This window comes from Panulirus ornatus, chromosome 61 (genome assembly GCF_036320965.1).
Source record: "Panulirus ornatus isolate Po-2019 chromosome 61, ASM3632096v1, whole genome shotgun sequence".
NCBI lineage: Eukaryota > Metazoa > Arthropoda > Malacostraca > Decapoda > Palinuridae > Panulirus > Panulirus ornatus.
This window is the reverse complement of record NC_092284.1, coordinates 3,799,015-3,821,086: the sequence shown is the minus strand read 5'-3', so window position 1 is coordinate 3,821,086 and position 22,072 is coordinate 3,799,015. Positions and strand designations below refer to the sequence as shown.

Below are 22,072 nucleotides of genomic sequence, written 5' to 3'. Positions count from 1 at the left end.
CTGTGCAATGTTATGTTCTCAGGATGTTGGTGGAACAGTTTCCTGCGAAACTCACTGATAGGAATACTTATGAGAAACTATCTGGTAATTCCTTAGAAAATAAAGGAGAGTAGTTCAGTTTAAAGTCTTACATTCTAAGAAAATCCTATTCGACACAGCACAGCAATCTAAAGTCATGTCTCAAAGGCAGTTCTTTTTAAAAACTGTCAACTTTAGTGACCAAGATAGCTTCATAGGGTATATGTATCATTCACATGTCAATCACTATTCATATTCCTCTCTCACTTTAAGGACCAGTGATGCACTATCATGAATACACTTATGCACACATTATAACACCCTTAATAAAGCATAACTAACCTTTACTCTATAGTGCATTTAATTATGTATGTCTGTATGACTAACACATTCCTTTTTCTTACCTATCTGCATGCCCTGCATGTGTCTCAGAATGGAGGTGTGCAAATAAAAAATGTACTGTAGTGTATAATGAAGAGCAACTCATGTAATATATAAGGAAGAGCAAGAAAAAAGAGTGAAAAGGTACATAACACAAAACAGAAAACAATTAGATCACCTATTGCAAGGCGCAAAATTACTAAATATTAAATCTAGAGATTTCTTACAAAAATATATACATAACACAAGCATAAAAACAGGTACAAACAGAGAGAAAGCCAAAACATTTAGCAAACTTGCATGACAACGTCTTGAGTCAAAAGGCTATGATCCTACCATGAAGCCTTGAGACAGTCTGTGACGGCTGGAGCTAAAACAAATGAAAACTAATGTCCAAAAGAGCACATTGAACACTATTCAGCTCAAGAAACATGCTATCACAAGTAACATGCCCCTTTACATGCAAAACAGGTCCAAGAAAGATTTTTTTGACTTACCTCTTCTTTACATGTTGAATGGCTGGCAAGGAGAGAAATAAGTCATCAAATACATAAGTATATGCACTTAATTTACAGTAACCATTTGCACATCAGACACTGCGTCAGTTACCTGAGAACACATTCTTCAAAGGCCGCAAGAGTACCAACGCAAGCATACTCCCAACCAAAGCAGCGAATAAGTGCTTTTACGTAGCTCGCCTTCTTCCCTTTGGCTCTGCTCCACTCCACTTCCTCATCCCAATTTCTGTGAGGTAAAATTAATGGATATGACAATCAGATCTACTTACCCCAGCACATACTCACAAATTCAGGTATTCCGACATAACTCATTCTTATATGTATGTATGTACACGTGCACATCCAAACAGAGCAAGAGTCAGAAGATATGTGAAGAAATACTTTGACAGTAACAGAAAGATACATGAGTGGAACAAGTGAAGAAAAAGTTAATGTAAAAAGATATTCAAGAGAATGTTTATTAATAAGATATTAAGGGATGAGGTCTCATGTTTAAAACTCCCTCCCTTTATGCACATTTAAGAAATCACTCACATACATAGCTAGGAATGGGCTAAGATGTGTGTGTGTGTGTGTGTGTGTGTGTGTGTGTGTGTGTACATACATAAGAGTAAAAACATGGTACATATAAACTAAGTTAGGAGACAGGGTAACACGAGTGTAAAAGTCTCTCCCTGTAACACACAAATGGTATTACAAATGGTAATTACAGGTGCATGCACATCCATAAAAAGTAGGACTTTTTTTTTTTAACAGCGGCCAACATGTCATGTGTAAACCATGTCTTAATCAAGACCATCTCAGGTAAAAAAGAAAGCGAGGTATGCGAGGGAATTAATCAGGCTTCAGCTTGTGTTTGCAGACCTAACTCTTAATGCCAGAAAAGTTATATGAAGAGGGAAAGACAAGAGAAGGAAGAGAATGCCAAAGCTTAGCCATTCAAGGGAAGGCAGTGTCAACAGATAGTCCTCCAGTGGCCAGTCTCTACACAAAAACTGTGGGAGGCAGTGACCTTCAAGTTTCTAAATCAACTGGACAATAACGATAAAGAAAAGAACAGTTCTTCAAGTGAAGTTTATGATTTCCATCATGAGCAGCAACAAGAAGAGGGCTGCAACTAATGCAGATACTGGAGCCATTTTGACAAAAGTCTAAGAGTGGATACATTGAGGCACAGTAACCAAAAGCTAGGACAAAAAAAAAATGGGTAAAAGTTAGGTGAAATGAAAGTTAAAAAAAAGTGCTTTAATGTAAGAGTGGTGGATAGTTAGCTTAAACTAACCTATGAGATGAAAGTTAAAAAAAAGTGCTTTAATGTAAGAGTGGTGGATAGTTAGCTTAAACTAACCTATGAGAAAGTGAGTGCCAGCATATTACACAATAGGTCATCTCATGGCACAAGTTCAGGGAACAGGACTACATAAGTGCAAACCTCTTTCTCCATTCAGTACAAATATGCAAATACATCAAATAATTAAATAATGGACTGAACTAGAACATGTGAAATGGCTGGGGTAAACCACGGTAAGGTCTAGGGGGCTTGATTGTGGGTAAGGAGCCAAGGTTTAAGAGGAATGCACTTGACAGCTAGAGAATGGATGTGAGCATATGCAGCATTTCTTCATGTGTTCCTGGCACTACCTCACTAATGCGGAAAACATCAATCAAGTAAGAATAAACTAAAAATTAAACATAAAATGTACATATACTCTTATCAAAATACAGCTTTGAGAAGACGTAAAGAAGTACTTCTATAGTAACACTTTTTGAAATGCTTAGAATCCCATTCCCTTCTTTCTGATCATCAACCTGATCAACCTATTAAAAATGATATGTGGATAGACTGCTTTACAGGAAAATGCTATGTGGCATTTGACAGTGTCTCTTAAAAGAGGTTGGTTGAAAGAGACCTTCTACAAGTCAGACATAAGATTTCTATTTTGGCGGACTGTAAATGATCAAAAGACAAAGCCCTATCAAAGTCATCTTTTCAAATAGGTATAAAAATAACATCATCCTAAAGGTTAATCTTTGGGTGCCTGTTATCATTCAACACTATTTAGGGTTCACATAACATAAAGGCTAACTTCAAATATCTTTTATGATAATCATTCCATTATGGAAACTAAGTCAAAGTAGGTACTTTTAATGGTTGAAGTATACCTATGAAATCCCTGAAAAGTAAATTTCATCTTGTATAGAGTTCCATCTTTTAAACTTTACTTACTTTTGAAGTTTGTTCCCGAGTCCCTGTGAGGCATCTTGCTCCTGAACGTGGTACAAGTCACTAACTTCTAAGGATCTCTTGTTACCTAATCTCATTAGTGGCAAGATCCACCTGCAACACAAGGGGTAATACATTAATCAATACTGTCAGGATGTGAGAATTCAAAAACTTGCATGACGGTAAATAAAGTTTGGGCGATGAGGTCTCATAATTGTTGAACTCTCACATAAGGCAACACATCAATAAAAATGCTGATAGTATTATGTAGTTCAAGATGTTATATGATGATAAAGAAAGTTTAAGAGACAGAGCCCCAGGAGTGCATAACTCACTGAAAGAGCTGGGAATTTCTTCTTAACTAGTTTTGACAGAAGTGAAAGAGCTGAAAATTCATTCTTTTTAACTAGTTTTGACAAAGTCTTCATCAGGAGAATGTCATCCTCATGCAGAAGCCTTTATAAAAACCAATTGGCAATTGAAACAATCAACTGGCTTCGTCTTCAAAGTCAGGCTAAAGAGTGAAGAAACCATGACATTACACAACTTCAAGGCAACAAATTCAACCAAAATCCATCATAATTCAAAACGATCAAAAACCAAAGGACAAGGTGTATATATGGATGGATGCATCAATGTATGTTTTGGCTCCATCATCAAACCTCTACTCAATATATATATGAAATCAAGGTCAGCAAATTTTCCCAAAATCTGATAAAAATTCACTCGCCTAGGAGGCTAGAAAGCACCATCCACGACATATACACAAATGCATGAGGCTGTGCAATTCTCTAGCATCTTTGAACCTAAGGTAAGGTTCACCAAGATTGGTAAAGTGACCCTAATATGTCTGACCAAGAATATTGGTTCACTTGAAGATCCCCTCAGCGTTTTCTCCTCCAACATTTATCTTGAAGTTATTTAAGGTTATGATACAAACTTAGTATGATGTAATCTGACTTGAGTTTAATTATTTTAGGTTCAGGTACATTCCTAACTTAATCTAAAGAAACCAAGTTTGATTACATTATGTTATGTTTGGGTACAAACCTAACCTAATATGACCTTAGTTTCATTAGATTTGGTTGGGGTACATATCTAACCTAAGTAGACCCAAGTTTGATTAGAGTAGGTTAGAGTACAAAACTAGCTTGCTTAAGTCTGGTTAGATTAGATTAGGATACATTCCCAACCAATTGATTTGACATTATTTTTGTTAGAGTAAATTTCTACCCTAAATCTGTTTATTCAAGGTTTGAGAAGCCTATCCTAATCTGTTTGTTTAAGTTAGGGTGCAAACCTAACAATGTAATTTGACCTAAGTATGGTTAATTACGTTCTGGTACAAACAATCTATACAGATAACTTGATTGAAAAAAAAAAAAAGATGAGGGGAATAATATTCAGGTGATCCACATTATCTATTAAAGCCAGTGTTAGGAAAGTGGAGTTAGGAATGTATATATATGGACACCAACATGCCCTGGACTCTCATCACACAGACCATGACACTTCATGACACCATTATGGCCCCTACTAGTTGGACATGGCCACCTTCCTGAAAGATGTGGGAGCCTCAGATATGGGCTAAATCTGAAAAGAAATACAGTTACACATTTCCCATGGAATGGGTAGTGAATAAGTAATAAACAGGATATGCCTCTTTTAATCCCCAAGAACCCTTCCGCCACCTGAAGGTCAAATATGTCAGCCTGAGGTCAAAAATATCTGGAAAATGGGAAAGGAAAACACATTGGCCAACATTTTCATGCCTGGCTGCCACGGTCTGGGTCGTGCCCTACATAATATATATTAATGGGTCATGATCTACAGTTTATATATATTAACGGGTCATGATCTACAGTGTATATATATCAACGGGTCATGATCTGCAGTTTATATATATATATATGTGTATATATATATATATATATATATATATATATATATATATATATATATATATATATATATATATATATGTATATATATATATCAATGGGTCATGATCTACAGTATATATACATTAACGGGTCATGATCTACAGTTTATATATATTAATGGTCATGATCTACAGTTTATATACATTAACGGGTCATGATCTACAGTTTATATATATTAATGGGTCATGATCTACAGTATATATACATTAACGGGTCATGATCTACAGTTTATATATATTAATGGTCATGATCTACAGTTTATATACATTAACGGGTCATGATCTACAGTTTATATATATTAATGGGTCATGATCTACAGTTTATATATATCAATGGGTCATGATCTACAGTTTATATATATTAATGGGTCATGATCTACAGTATATTTATATCAACGGGTCATGATCTACAGTTTATATACATTAATGGGTCATGATCTACAGTCTATATATATATTAACAGGTCATGAAGCATTTCCTTCCTCCACCCCTACATGTGTGGTGTCATGTGATATCTTGGGACACAAGTTGATCTTGTCCTATTAATTGCCCAGACTTAAGGTAATTATTTATGATTACATAGTCCTGTGTATATAGAATTGTACAGGAATATCGTACATGTGAAAGCACACTTTTATAGAACACATAATACCTGATTGTTGGAGGGTATCATTATATATATATATATATATATATATATATATATATATATATATATATATATATATATATATATATATGTGTGTGTGTGTGTGTGTGTGTGTGTGAGTAGTATAGTCTAAGACCCTGTATTAATCCATATATATATATATATATATATATATATATATATATATATATATATATATATATATATATATATATGTGTGTGTGTGTGTGTGTGTGTGTGTGTGTAAGACCCTGTATTAACCCCAGCCACAATATGGCGTATATAATAATACTCCACATGGCCATCATTGCTTCCTATGACCTGCTTGCTCACACTGGAGCAGCCACACACACATTAACCCAGTAGTTCACGCCATTATCTACAATCTACATCATGGGGGGTCATCAACGTAATGCCAAATATTTCATGCCAAATATTCAATGCCAAATATTTTTTTTTGTTTGAAAATCTTCAGCTTCACAACATGGCCACAAGAAGGGAGATATATATTGTTTAAATGGATTTATTATTTAGCAGACTGACACACTCAGTTTATCATAGATGCAACTGGATAATGGGAATGGTTTATTATCATACAGACAGGAATATTCAGGGTATGATCATTTAGCATTATAAAGACAAGAATATTCAGGGTATCATAATTTATGATAGAGGAATATTCAGGGTATCATAATTTATGATAGAGGAATATTCAGGGTATCATAATTTATGATAGAGGAATATTCAGGGTATCATAATTTATGATAGAGGAATATTCAGGGTATCATAATTTATGATAGAGGAATATTCAGGGTATCATAATTTATGATAGAGGAATATTCAGGGTATCATAATTTATCATCATACAGACAGGAATATTCAGGGTATCATAATTTATCATCATACAGACAGGAATATTCATAGTATCAATTTAATATCATAAAGCCAGGAATATTCGGGTCATCAAATCCACCGTAATATTACTGGAATAAGTCATTACTAAGGCGACCGTCATTCAGAAATAATATCAAGGTTACTATATTACTATAACGACTCATCATTACAGTTTTATTATCATTATAAAGACTTATATTCTCGACATATTTGGTGCATGAAAGTCGTGGTAGCTGGACATTATGGGAACCTTTTATGAAGACTCACCCTCACAGGACGACGCGTCTCTAGCCACAGACTCCACAATATTATTGGAACTACTCATTCATTATACTCATTCAATACATCACAATGAACATTATATCAAATAAATGAGACCAAATAAGACGCCATTTTCATGTAGATAGATTTTTTTTTTTTACTATTTCGCCGCTTCTGAAGTACGAACAGACGGACATGACTCAAGAGGTACACAATGGGTCTTATATTATCTCTTTACAGCCTTGTGGATGGATTCTAATATTCCTTGAGGATAATCCTGATATTATAAATTATTATCAACCATCTCAGCGTCCATGTGAGGCGTAAAACATATCAAGAAAACAATTACGATTCAACTACAAATTCATGGCGCCAAATTCATCTGCGCGGCCAGACGCGCCGCTGCATAAGCGCATTAGTTTACCATTTTTAACTGGTGTGCGTCACGGTGATGTAATAATGTAGGTCACCAACGTAACACAGGAATGGCGAGCTTACCTTCACCGCTATGGGAATCTACAGGTGTCGACGAGGAACGATAAGATTGGACTAAAGAGACTGTGGGCACCTTGGCGCTCTTGCTCGGCCATTGCCTCCATGATGGCGCCTTCGCCACACATCTTGGTGGGGTAAGTGTGGGTTCTGACGGGCCCGCCATGACGCCTAGGGTGATTCATCATGTTGTTTGAGTCAGCATGAGTCTCCACAAGGGCTCGAACCCATGTCCTGGGTTGAGGGAGGAGCGATGGAGAGCGATATAGCCAGCGGTCTCGACCCTTGACCATCACGTACGTAATCCAACGTCAAATAACTGTTGTCGATTATCACATTTTTTTTTCTTTCAGGTTCCATTTATTTAATGATTATCATAAGTTATTAATGATTTTCTGTCTCAGATAATTGTAGTTACGTATTATATTTATTTTTATTATTTATATAACTTGTTTAGGATTAATTATGACTCGTTTTCTTTCATATAACTTTAGTTCAGGATTATGTATTCCTTCTTTTCTTTCTTATTTTATTTAATAATTTTTATGATTATAATGTATATTTATTCCCCTAATGGTATTTCTGCTTCATTTGCCGTCATTAAATGAATCGCAGGAATTACTTTAATTACTTTCTACCAATGACATGAAGAAGAAATTGAGTTTCACCATTTTAACAACGAATGTTTATATAGATTTATATAGATTTATATACATTATATACATTTACACTATTTATATAATAATTTACATCGTCATCTTTCTACCAATGCCTTGGAAAAAAATGAGTTACTATATTTTAACAACGAACGTTTATATATTTATATACATTATATACATTTATACTGTTTATATAATAATTTACATCGTCATTTTTCTACCAATAACTTGGGAAAGAAAATGAGTTTCACCATTTTAACAACGTACGTTTATATAGATTTATATACATTATATACATTTATACTATTTATATTATAATTAACATCGTCATCTTTCTACCAACGACGAAAAAGAAAATGAGTTTCACTATTTTAACAACGAACATTTATATAGATTTATATATTCATATTAATTGAATTAAGGGGATAATTAAAGCACCGATATTTTCCAGTGGTGAAAAAATGGCAGCTATACTGGACCATACATAATGCTGGCCATTTATATAATGGCCGACCAAATTGTGATTAGACAGACATCTGGTGGGACTCACAGCCATCTTGTGGGACTCAAAATCTCTCACATTTCCTGAGTCATATTCCCACCAGCCACCTCTCACTTTTCCCCCATATATTTAACAACACCAGAAGCCATTTTTGCTCTGCCTTTGTGGACAATGGCGACACACGGGAATGCTATACTTCCACAACCTCCTCCATTACACAAAGCATTTAAAAAAAGACATTTAAAAAGAAAGTAATTTTCGTATCCTTTGTGTCCAGTTATCATCGTCTGACCTTCACTTATTACTTTAAACAAGGACAATTACGATCATGTCCCTCACGCCAGTGACAGATTGGGCCATAAAGCAACTATGAAACAGGGAGGGGGGAAAAAACGAGGAAAATAAATTGACCGGATGCAAGGTGTGGAACTTTCTGTGCCCTGGGGTCAGGATTCGAACCCGACTTTCCACTCGCCATGTCTGCGCATGACTGGGCAGGTCCACACACACACACACATACGGTGGGGTGGCGGTGAGCGTCACTGACCCTTATTACACATGCCAACCCGTACAGGTTCGAATCTTGGGTCTCGGTAATCAAGTCCACAGTCCACCCAGCCGTTCATCCTCCCCCGATAAAATGGGTACATGGCAGGGATATGTGTGCATATATAGTAATAATAATAATAATAATAATAATAATAATAATAATAAAATAATATTGATAATAATAATAATAATAATAATAATAATAATAAATACTATTAATAATAATAATAATAATAATAATAATAATAATAATAATAATAATAATAATAAATACTATTAATAATAATAATAATAATAATAATAATAATAATAATAATGATAATAATAGTAATAATAATAATAATAGTAATAATAATAATATTGATAATAATAATGATAATAATGATAATAATAATATTGATAATAATAATAATAATAATAATAATAATAATAATAAATACTATTAATAATAATAATAATAATAATAATAATGATAATAATAGTAATAATAATAATAATAGTAATAATAATAATAGTAATAATAATAATATTGATAATAATAATAATAATAATAATAATAATAAAAATAAATAATCAATAATAATAATAATGATAATAATAATAATAATAATGATAAAGTTCACGGACACAACCTATAGTTCAAAACCAAGTTTTATAAATGATAAAGATTCCGGCAAATCAAATCTTAAAAGAACTACAAACAGCTGGTCTTGTGAGCTCCCTAGTCTTCACGAACAAACAAACAGTCTGTACGTCTCACGAACGCAAGTCCGACGGTTGGATTCGCTAATCCAGAGAAGCCTCAGGGATTCTTTTAGGATATTGTCTTTTTTTTTTTTTAAACGTAAAATAATTAGGTTTTTTCACACGGGAATATGAGGAAGAAATGAATGAGTGCTAGAAGGGAAAATATGAGCAACAGAAATGAATGTGATGGGATATGAGAGGCTCAAATTGACGAAGATGTACTGAAGTTATGAGGGAATTAATTATATGGAGCAAAAGATAAGAAAAGAAATTGTGTTCATGATAAATGGACGGTGGAAAATTAAATAACATTAAGAAAAGGATATGTAAAAATGTAAAGGGAAAACGAAGATAAACGATATGGAGTATCATAAAATAGAACAACACATATTGATCAAGCAAATGGTAAAGGAACGCGCGCGAAGTAGCAGACGAACACGCATGCGCGGGAAAATGGGTAGCAGCAGCTGCTCACTCAGCGATGACGTGTAGCAACAACAACAACACATCTGGTGCTCTCTCTCTCTCTCTCTCTCTCTCTCTCTCTCTCTCTCTCTCTCTCTCTCTCTCACGCTGGTGCCCCCATACTGGAGTGGTTAGGGTTACTGGCCATGACTCAGCGCTGATGAGGGGGTGTTTTGTGACGTCTCGCTGGGCCATTGTGTTGTCTATTTCTTTCCTTCCATCGCTAAACTTTAGCACCTCAAAGATAAGGTGGTCAGCCATTGTGATATTTGTTTCTTTGCTTACAACTTAATGGCAGCTCATTACTTTACCACGTCTATCCAAATCACTACAATTTGACACAATCAATAACGCAGAGTTTCAGTTTCTCCCAAAAGTTTCACAATAGAGTTTATCTTCCCTCAGTTCAATATTGATACAGTTTTCATCATAATATTTCAGGGGTCTCTGGTTCAGGAGTGGAGCCACGAACAGAGGGAAAATAAGTTATTAATCACACACAAAAGATTAGCCAAGGCACGAAACGTCTTCGAAAACCAAGAATTAATGCATTTATTAAGGGTTGTAGATTGTTGCAATACACTCCATGAGAGAAATGATGAACGCCAGCATTATATAAACGTTCAAAAAAGTTCCACTTCAATGACAGAAAGTTTTAAAAAGAGACTGAGATCCTCACGAATGTGAAGACTTTCTCTCTCTCTCTCTCTCTCTCTCTCTCTCTCTCTCTCTCTCAAATAGGTAATTACTAGCTATGGCAACACCACAATGGACATGTGTACATTGGAGAAGCACTTCTCTAAGAATAACACGCCACTGCTGGTGTTATTATGATGAAGACGGTGTTCAAAGGGAAAGCCATATGTGTGTTTTCGTAAAAGCAGAGAATATGACGGAAATGGTTAGGAAAATTGGGTGAAAAATAACGGAAATGGTTAAGAAAATTGGGTGAAAAATAAGGCAATTGGACACGTCGGGAAAGTCTCTTTCTGTCCCCACCCACCTACGGTGGCGATTGCCATATACATCCACCATTCGAATTATTTTAACCCTCAATGTGGCAGGTAATTAATATAATCCCATCACTAATTACGTAATCCTAAGAGAGGTTTCCGTGCACACTGAGATACATAGCATAAAGATCAATAAAGCAAATGAAGATAAGAAAATATTTACAAAAAAAAAAAAGGAAGTGATGAGCAAGAGTGGTAATAAACCAAGTTGACCCCCACCTCCCTCGCTTTCATGTACACAAAAGTTCGTAATGTGAAACTTGAGCTACATCTCTGTTTATCTGGACTGAGCTACGTTAAAGTGAAGTCTAATTTAATACTTGATGACTCAAACTTTGCTTTGGAAATTTGCATACAGTGTACGTAACGTCAGGGTTTTAATGGCTGATCAAACAAAGTGCTAGTCCAACCTGCTTCACTACAGAAACAACAGAAAATATATATACATTTGTTGATGAAGTCGACAAATTATGAATAAAGTTGAAACGAAAGGTTTTATTTATGGATTTAGAGTTTTTTATTTTAGATAGAAAAGCTAAGATGGTATTTTGAGGAGAAAATTAACAGCAAAAGTTTAGCAGAGACGTTACTGTAATGGAGTAATTTCAAATAAACACACTGGAAAGGAGAACTGAAAGTATTTGATAAAATTAAGTGCGATAAAAAGCAATAAAGAACTCGGTAAATTAAATAGAAAATGAGGATAAGTATGCAGTGTCGAGATGGGGGACTGCAAGAATTCGCGGGAAGAGCATATGATTGTTAGAGACAAGGTTTGTCTGTCTGTCTGTCTGTCTATTCGGGGAATGTTATAGAGAAAGAAGAAAAAATATATATGAAAGAAATGTGGCACAGATCTGTGGTTATGAGACAAGACATGGCTTAAGAGAATCGTATAAGAATGACTTAGATAAACAGAAAACATTTTGAGAGTAAGCTACAGGATGGCTTTTGAGCAAAGTCGAGAAAAAGCGACATAATTGAGGATAAATACGACGATTGTGTTATGAGAGAATGTGAACCAGTGGAGACAGACGCATCACACGAGTAGAAACAGACAAGTGGGCCAACACTTCTCCAATATGAAAGATATTAAAGCAGTAATTAGTAACCTAGATCAGCTGACAGTGGTCAGTTATGGCCAACTACGAAATGCCATATATATATATATATATATATATATATATATATATATATATATATATATATATATATATATATATATATACACGGGTCAAAGATGCAAGACGTAACAAGGAACAGCTCAGTTAAACCCCCCTCCACCCCTGGATTTTGCCCAAGTCTGTCACTCACAGAAGATATGAACTGTATTGTTAGATAAGGAGGGATGATAGAAAACTAGATAAGGAGGGATACCCCCCCCCCCCCCCCCGGCCCCGGGGCGCCCCCCCCCCCCCCCCCCCCCCCCCCCCCCCCCCCCCCCCCCCCCCCCCCCCCCCCCCCCCCCCCCCCCCCCCCCCCCCCCCCCCCCCCCCCCCCCCCCCCCCCCCCCCCCCCCCCCCCCCCCCCCCCCCCCCCCCCCCCCCCCCCCCCCCCCCCCCCCCCCCCCCCCCCCCCCCCCCCCCCCCCCCCCCCCCCCCCCCCCCCCCCCCCCCCCCCCCCCCCCCCCCCCCCCCCCCCCCCCCCCCCCCCCCCCCCCCCCCCCCCCCCCCCCCCCCCCCCCCCCCCCCCCCCCCCCCCCCCCCCCCCCCCCCCCCCCCCCCCCCCCCCCCCCCCCCCCCCCCCCCCCCCCCCCCCCCCCCCCCCCCCCCCCCCCCCCCCCCCCCCCCCCCCCCCCCCCCCCCCCCCCCCCCCCCCCCCCCCCCCCCCCCCCCCCCCCCCCCCCCCCCCCCCCCCCCCCCCCCCCCCCCCCCCCCCCCCCCCCCCCCCCCCCCCCCCCCCCCCCCCCCCCCCCCCCCCCCCCCCCCCCCCCCCCCCCCCCCCCCCCCCCCCCCCCCCCCCCCCCCCCCCCCCCCCCCCCCCCCCCCCCCCCCCCCCCCCCCCCCCCCCCCCCCCCCCCCCCCCCCCCCCCCCCCCCCCCCCCCCCCCCCCCCCCCCCCCCCCCCCCCCCCCCCCCCCCCCCCCCCCCCCCCCCCCCCCCCCCCCCCCCCCCCCCCCCCCCCCCCCCCCCCCCCCCCCCCCCCCCCCCCCCCCCCCCCCCCCCCCCCCCCCCCCCCCCCCCCCCCCCCCCCCCCCCCCCCCCCCCCCCCCCCCCCCCCCCCCCCCCCCCCCCCCCCCCCCCCCCCCCCCCCCCCCCCCCCCCCCCCCCCCCCCCCCCCCCCCCCCCCCCCCCCCCCCCCCCCCCCCCCCCCCCCCCCCCCCCCCCCCCCCCCCCCCCCCCCCCCCCCCCCCCCCCCCCCCCCCCCCCCCCCCCCCCCCCCCCCCCCCCCCCCCCCCCCCCCCCCCCCCCCCCCCCCCCCCCCCCCCCCCCCCCCCCCCCCCCCCCCCCCCCCCCCCCCCCCCCCCCCCCCCCCCCCCCCCCCCCCCCCCCCCCCCCCCCCCCCCCCCCCCCCCCCCCCCCCCCCCCCCCCCCCCCCCCCCCCCCCCCCCCCCCCCCCCCCCCCCCCCCCCCCCCCCCCCCCCCCCCCCCCCCCCCCCCCCCCCCCCCCCCCCCCCCCCCCCCCCCCCCCCCCCCCCCCCCCCCCCCCCCCCCCCCCCCCCCCCCCCCCCCCCCCCCCCCCCCCCCCCCCCCCCCCCCCCCCCCCCCCCCCCCCCCCCTGACTCGTTTAACGTTAAGATGACTTTAAGACTCGTTTAACGTTAGATGACTTTAAGACTCGTTAACGTTAAGATGACTTTAAGGACTCGTTTAACGTTAAGAATGACTTTTAAGACTCGTTTAACGTTAAGAATGACTTTTAAGACTCGTTTAACGTTAAGATGACTTTAGACTCGTTTAACGTAAGATGACTTTAAGAATCGTTTAACGTTAAGATGACTTTAAGACTCGTTTAACGTTAAGATGACTTTAAGACTCGTTTAACGTTAAGATGACTTTAAGACTCGTTTAACGTTAAGATGACTTTAAGACTCGTTTAACGTTAAGATGACTTAAGACTCGTTTAACGTTAAGATGACTTTAAGACTCGTTTAACGTTAAGATGACTTTAAGACTCGTTTAACGTTAAGATGACTTTAAGACTCGTTTAACGTTAAGATGACTTTAAGACTCGTTCAACGTTAAGATGACTTTAAGACTCGTTCAACGTTAAGATGACTTTAAGACTCGTTCAACGTTAAGATGACTTTAAGACTCGTTTAACGTTAAGATGACTTTAAGACTCGTTTAACGTTAAGATGACTTAAGACTCGTTTAACGTTAAGATGACTTTAAGACTCGTTTAACGTTAAGATGACTTTGAGACTCGTTTAACGATGACAAGAAAACGACAATAGCAAATATCACTAAATGGAACTAATGATTTAAAAATTACATTGACGATGATGATGTAACATAATTTTTTTCTTTCTTTATTTTTTTTTTTTTTTGGCTTTAGGGAAGGAAGGCAATTTCCCTTATTATTTCAAGTGCTTTGTCCTCATTTCTGACCAGGAAATCACACATGGATTCTAATGCATGGCGAATACTTTGAAGGAAAGATATATACATATATATATATATATATATATATATATATATATATATATATATATATATATATATATTTTTTTTTTTTTTCATACTATTCGCCATTTCCCGCGATAGCGAGGTAGCGTTAAGAACAGAGGACTGGGCCTTTTTTGGAATATCCTCACCTGGCCCCCTTCTCTGTTCCTTCTTTTGGAAAATCAAAAAAAAAAAAAAAAAAGAGGGGAGGATTTCCAGCCCCCCCCGCTCCCTCCCCTTTTAGTCGCCTTCTACGACACGCAGGGAATACGTGGCAAGTATTCTTAATCCCCTATATATATATATATATATATATATATATATATATATATATATATATATATATATATATATATATATAGTTAAGCAACCTCGTGGACTCAAATGAGTCTGAGAGAACAATGCAATGCTAATTGACCTAATTTACTCTATGGAGAGGAAATCTGTCCATATTGTACCAGACAGACAGACGTTTGGACTAACTTCACCCCTATAGACCTAACTCTTGCTTCCCTTGATCGCAGAGAAAACTGGCCACAGTCTACTCACGCCGGGAGATAATTGGCCACAGTCTACTCACGCAAGGAGATAATTGGCCACAATTTACCCATGCTAGGAGATAATTGGCCACAGTTTACTCAGCTGCAGTATTTTGTCCACCAGCCTCACACACACACACAATGGTGCAGGGTCGACCCTCAGTCATACAGCCAACTGAGACTAACACGACCCTCCTTTGTGTGTGTGTGTGTGTGTACGACGGTACGGCAACATATGATACACTGGCATGGCCTTCGACCTGACAAGTTAAATCATACACACCGCTTCTGAAGCGATATATGTATATATATATATATATATATATATATATATATATATATATATATATATATATATATAATCAAAGCTAAGTAGATTAGGTTAAGCCTAGCCACCTTTTCAACCCGGACCAGCGCCATTTAAACATAATGATGACAGTGGTCATCAAAATCCATCTGTTTAAAAGTCGAATGTCAACTAAAACCTTATTAAATCAACGTTAATAATAAAGTTATTCATTAATTCCACCCAGCGTATATATAGAAATTATCTTACGAAAGCCTTTGACTCTCGTACTGCTCTGTCATGACTAATTGGTCACTCAAGAATTGTGAGGGTAAATAACATATGTGAGGGAAGGAGTAAATGATTTGATCACTGTCAGAACAAAGGGAGAGAGAGAGAGAGAGAGAGAGAGAGAGAGAGAGAGAGAGAGAGAGAGAGACTGTGTGGCACAGACGATGGGCGCAGTAACGTGAGGTGGCATAGACCAGACACATATATATATTGACCAGGTCATTGTGGAGAGAGAGAGAGAGAGAGAGAGAGAGAGAGAGAGAGAGAGAGAGAGAGAGAGAGAGAGAGAGAGAGAATTACCTGTGTGGGGCAACACACACAAAGTGGGGAAATATTTGAACATACCATCTTCCCTGTGTGTGTGTGTGTGTGTGTGTGTGTGTGTGTGTGTGTGTGTGTGTTGCTGCGCAGACACACACACACACACACACACACACACACAGGATCTTCTTCCATCCTGGGTCTGTATCACCCTCACGACGCTGTGCCCATCGTCTCTGTGCTACACAGTCTCTCTCTCTCTCTCTCTCTCTCTCTCTCTCTCTCTCTCTCTCTCTCTCTCTCTCTGTCCCTCCCTCTCTCTCCCTCCCTCCTGACCTTCCATCTGTTCTCTATCAGTATTCTCTCTCTCTCTCTCTCTCTCTCTCTCTCTCTCTCTCTCTCTCTCTCTCTCTCTCTCTCTCTGTCCCTCCCTCTCTCTCCCTCCCTCCTGACCTTCCATCTGTTCTCTATCAGTATTCTCTCTCTCTCTCTCTCTCTCTCTCTCTCTCTCTCTCTCTCTCTCTCTCTCTCTCTCTCTCTCTGTCCCTCCCTCTCTCTCCCTCCCTCCTGACCTTCCATCTGTTCTCTATCAGTATTCTCTCTCTCTCTCTCTCTCTCTCTCTCTCTCTCTCTCTCTCTCTCTCTCTCTCTCTCTCTCTCACACAGACAAAGGCGACACGCCTCTGTGGTCCTGGATCGCCGATTGTGACACAGCTTCAGTGCAATTTCACCTCACTTACAGCAAGGGACATAGGATCATGAGTCTGTGCAACTTTTTAAGTTTTTTTTGGAAACATTACAAAGAAAAACTTTTTAACGCCAGACACAGACATCCCACACAACAATGGCCGTCAACTTTCCCCCCCCCTCAACGTCCCCCCCTCCTCAACCTCCCCCACTCTTCCCCCTCCTCAACCTCCCCCACTCTTCCCCCTCCTCAACCTCCCCCACTCTTCCCCCCCTAAGAGAGAAACACACACGAATTTTTAATATCACTTCATCAAGGACTCGTAACCTTACAATATCCACGTAACGCTCTGAGAAATGGATTTTTTTTTGTATATATATATATATATATATTTCTTGTGTCTCCCCTGATGATGTGATTATTACACGAAAGTGCACTTGGGAACTTATCGTGTTTCATTTTTCCCCGTGGACTCATAGGAATATGTATATAAAGTGTTTTAGATATCTGGGAGTGGATCTGGCAGCGGATGGAACCATGGAAGCGGAAGTGGATCATAGGGTGGGGGAGGGGGCGAAAATCCTGGGAGCCTTGAAGAATGTGTGGAAGTCGAGAACATTATCTCGGAAAGCAAAAATGGGTATGTTTGAAGGAATAGTGGTTCCAACAATGTTGTATGGTTGCGAGGCGTGGGCTATGGATAGAGTTGTGCGCAGGAGGATGGATGTGCTGGAAATAAGATGTTTGAGGACAATGTGTGGTGTGAGGTGGTTTGATCGAGTAAGTAACGTAAGGGTAAGAGAGATGTGTGGAAATCCAAAGAGCGTGGTTGAGAGAGCAGAAGAGGGTGTTTTGAAATAGTTTGGGCACATGGAGAGAATGAGTGAGGAAAGATTGACCAAGAGGATATATGTGTCGGAGGTGGAGGGAACGAGGAGAAGTGGGAGACCAAATTGGAGGTGGAAAGATGGAGTGAAAAAGATTTTGTGTGATCGGGGCCTGAACATGCAGGAGGGTGAAAGGAGGGCAAGGAATAGAGTGAATTGGAGCGATGTGGTATACAGGGGTTGACGTGCTGTCAGTGGATTGAATCAAGGCATGTGAAGCGTCTGGGGTAAACCATGGAAAGCTGTGTAGGTATGTATATTTGCGTGTGTGGACGTATGTATATACATGTGTATGGGGGGGGGGGGGTTGGGCCATTTCTTTCGTCTGTTTCCTTGCGCTACCTCGCAAACGCGGGAGACAGCGACAAAGCAAAAAAAAAAAAAAAAAAATATATATATATATATATATATATATATATATATATATATATATATATATATATATACATCTCGTCGCTGATCTCCTCGACCCGTTAGGGTGAACAAAAAAGCAAGAGGATGTATATAACCAACAAAATAGAGTAAAGCAGAGTGGGTTAGAAATAAACCTGTGTTCTTCACGGTATTATTATTTACCGTAAATTTTGCCTCAAAATATCCGGTTTTCGCGCCAAATCAAGGCGGAGCCGAGCGGCCACTCATCCCACAGTTGCCAATTCTATCCATTTCTCATCTAATAAAATCCATATTTTTGAGATGAACAGCTCAATTGATCAACGCCTCGTTTCCCTCACTTCACCAATTGGTCGTTCCGTTGACCACACCCATTACCACCAGCCAGCAATTTAAATCCGGATACGACGAGAAATAAAAGCGGGGGGGAAAACACAATATGTGGCAACGGAGCGCGCGGGAAACCACCTTTTGGCGCGCTTAGGTCACGTGACCTTGGCCAGGTCTGGGGGAGGGAAGGGCTTGGGGGGGGTTGTAACGGCTTTCCCCCCCCCCCCCTCAGCATTGTTCCTTTTCCTCTATTGTCTCCCTCGGCACCAGCTCCCGCCTGGCATAATTAACGTAAGTTTAAAAAGCGGCGTTTAAAACGACACTAGTACGAGACAGGCGTTAATCTATCGCGTTATCTTGGTGGAGGAAACACTCCGCTGTACACAGGAGCCTCACTTTCCCTGCTACTGAGTGGAGTGCAGAAGCAGCAGAGGCCTTTAAATAAACCCAGTCCTGAGGGTGTTTTACCTGAAGCCATGTATAACTCTCTAAGTCTATCAACAGTACAGTAATAGACCCCGTAAGTCTATCAACAGTACAGTAATAGATCCCGTAAGTCTATCAACAGTACAGTAATAGATCCCGTAAGTCTATCAACAGTAATAGACCTCGTAAGTCTATCAACAGTACAGTAATAGATCCCGTAAGTCTATCAACAGTACAGTAATAGATCCCGTAAGTCTATCAACAGTACAGTAATAGATCCCGTAAGTCTATCAACAGTACAGTAATAGACCCCGTAAGTCTATCAACAGTACAGTAATAGATCCCGTAAGTCTATCAACAGTACAGTAATAGATCCCGTAAGTCTATCAACAGTACAGTAATAGAACCCGTAAGTCTATCAACAGTACAGTAATAGATCCCGTAAGTCTATCAACAGTACAGTAATAGACCCCCGTAAGTCTATCAACAGTACAGTAATAGATCCCGTAAGTCTATCAACAGTACAGTAATAGATCCCGTAAGTCTATCAACAGTACAGTAATAGATCCCGTAAGTCTATCAACAGTACAGTAATAGATCCCGTAAGTCTATCAACAGTACAGTAATAGATCCCGTAAGTCTATCAACAGTACAGTAATAGACCCCGTAAGTCTATCAACAGTACAGTAATAGATCCCGTAAGTCTATCAACAGTACAGTAATAGATCCCGTAAGTCTATCAACAGTACAGTAATAGATCCCGTAAGTCTATCAACAGTACAGTAATAGATCCCGTAAGTCTATCAACAGTAATAGACCCCGTGGTGTAGTGGTTAATGTTCCAAACCGGGACGCGTTCACGGGTGTATGGGTTCGAATCCTGGTCGCGGCAGCCGGTCCACAGTCAACCCAGCTGTTCATCCACCCTTAAGGGTTGGCTTCAAGGCCTCTGACCTGACCTTTCAAAAGGTCAGGTCATGGACCAGGCTGTCTCGTAACACATGCTCGAGTCGTACCGTCGTACCCAAGGATCGTACCGTCGTACCCAGGAGGTCGTACCGTCGTACCCAAGGATCGTAACGTCATGCTCGAGCCGTACTGTCGTACCCAGGTGGTCGTACCGTCGTACCCAAGGGTCGTACCGTCGTACCCAGGGGGAATCGTACCGTCGTACCTAAGGGTCGTACCGTCGTACCCAGGGAATCGTACCGTCGTACCTAAGGGTCGTACCGTCGTACCCAGGGGATCGTACCGTCGTACCCAGGGGGTGTCGTACCGTCGTACCCAGGGGATCATACCGTCTTCATCAAGTAGGCCTAAAGTACCTCCCAACCAGACGGCCTGGGTCAACAAGGGCGGAAGCCACGTGGGGGGGGGGGGGTTAGGCTTAGTAAACAAACGAATCATGGCCAACTGTGTCTGGCTGGCTAATTATAATATGGGGCCTTTATATATATATATATATATATATATATATATATATATATATATATATATATATATATATATATATATATATATATATATCTATTTTGCTTTGTCGCTGTCTCCCGCGTTTGCGAGGTAGCGCAAGGAAACAGACGAAAGAAATGGCCCAACCCACCCCTATACACAGTGTATATACATACACGTCCACACACGCACATATACATACCTATACATCTTAATGTACACATATATATACACACACACAGACACATACATATATACACATGTACATAATTCACACTGCCTGTCCCCATCTCTCTCTCTCTCTCTCTCTCTCTCTCTCTCTCTCTCTCTATATATATATATATATATATATATATATATATATATATATATACCACTAGTAGTCTGTCGTGGGGGGGGGAGGGGATGGGGGGGTCCGTCTGGTGTGGCCTTCCCCCAAGGTCAGCTGGTTTCGTGGGGCCCTTTGGCCCTATATCACAAAAAATTAAAAAAAAATTTTAAATATAAAATAATTATACCCCCCTCCTTTTTCAAAAAAAAAACTGCAAAAAACCTTCCCTCATCCCCTCCTCAAGATTACCCCCTCCTCCTCCTCCCAAATTATCCCCTCCCACTCCACCTCCTCAAGATTACCCCCCCTCCCCCCCCCTCAAGATTACCCCCCCTCTCCCACCTCAAGGGTTACCCCCTCCCCCCCCTCAAGATTACCCCCTCCCCATCCTCAAGATTACCCCCTCTCCCTCCTCAAGATTACCCCCTCCCCCTCCTCAAGATTACACCCTCTCCCCTCCTCAAAACACCCCCTCCCCTTCTCAGAATTTCCCCCTCCCCCTCTCCCCCCCTCACAATACCCCCCTCCCCCTCCCCCAAATTCCCCCCCTCCCCCCTCAAGAAATTCTTCCCCCTCCCCCCCCCCCTCCCTCAAAATCACCCCCTCCCCCTTCTCAAGATCACCCCCGCCCCCTCCTCAAGATTACCCCCCTCCCCTCCTAAAGATTACCCCCCTCCCCCTCCTTCAAGATTACCCTCTCCCTACCCCCTCCCCCTCCTCAAGATTATTCCCTCCCCCTCCCTCAAGATTACCCCCTCCCCCTCCCTCAAGATTACCCTCCCCCCTCCTCTAGCACCCGGATCGTACACGTTTCTTCCTGGTAGTGGGTCCCTCCCTGGTCGCTTGCGGCGGGGGGGGGGGGGGGGGGGACAAGGAATGGTGACCCCCCACCCTCTGTTTTCTATGGGTGTGAGTAAGATGGCTGGCTGGCCGGGCCTTGAGTGGTCGTCACTCCTCACCTTGAACTCTGGGGAGATGCCATCTTCCCCCCCACAACCCCAGAAGGAAGCGGGGGGTCGGGGGTTGGGGAGCTGGGGGTTCGAACACAGTAAAGTGTCTGGTATGTTGACGGCACAATGGAGTAAGAGACATGGTTCACTCTATTCATATCGTACATGACCAATAGACACTAAGGGGTGACCAATAGACACTAAGGGGTGACCAATAGACACTATAGGTGACCAATAAATACTAAGGGGTGACAATAGATACTAAGGAGTGACCAATAGACACTAAGGGGTGACCAATAGACACTAGGGTCGCCATT

The 22,072-nt window shown here is 42.2% G+C and overlaps 1 protein-coding gene across 7 annotated transcripts in view; it reads right to left on the bottom strand.

The window, feature by feature from the left end:
- Positions 1–22,072, bottom strand: part of LOC139767458 (ATP-binding cassette sub-family C member 4-like) — a 140,042-nt gene that overhangs the window by 64,427 nt on the left and 53,543 nt on the right. For 6 of the 7 annotated variants that reach the window (XM_071696861.1, XM_071696862.1, XM_071696860.1 and 3 more), the window contains 2 exons: positions 3,145–3,255; positions 1,009–1,143 (listed from right to left, as the gene is read on the bottom strand). In XM_071696861.1, the coding sequence (XP_071552962.1) occupies positions 1,009–1,143; positions 3,145–3,255 (246 nt within the window). Of the gene's footprint in view, positions 1–1,008; positions 1,144–3,144; positions 3,256–7,385; positions 7,407–22,072 lie in introns of those variants that run through there. The other variant, XM_071696864.1, reaches the window with a different exon arrangement.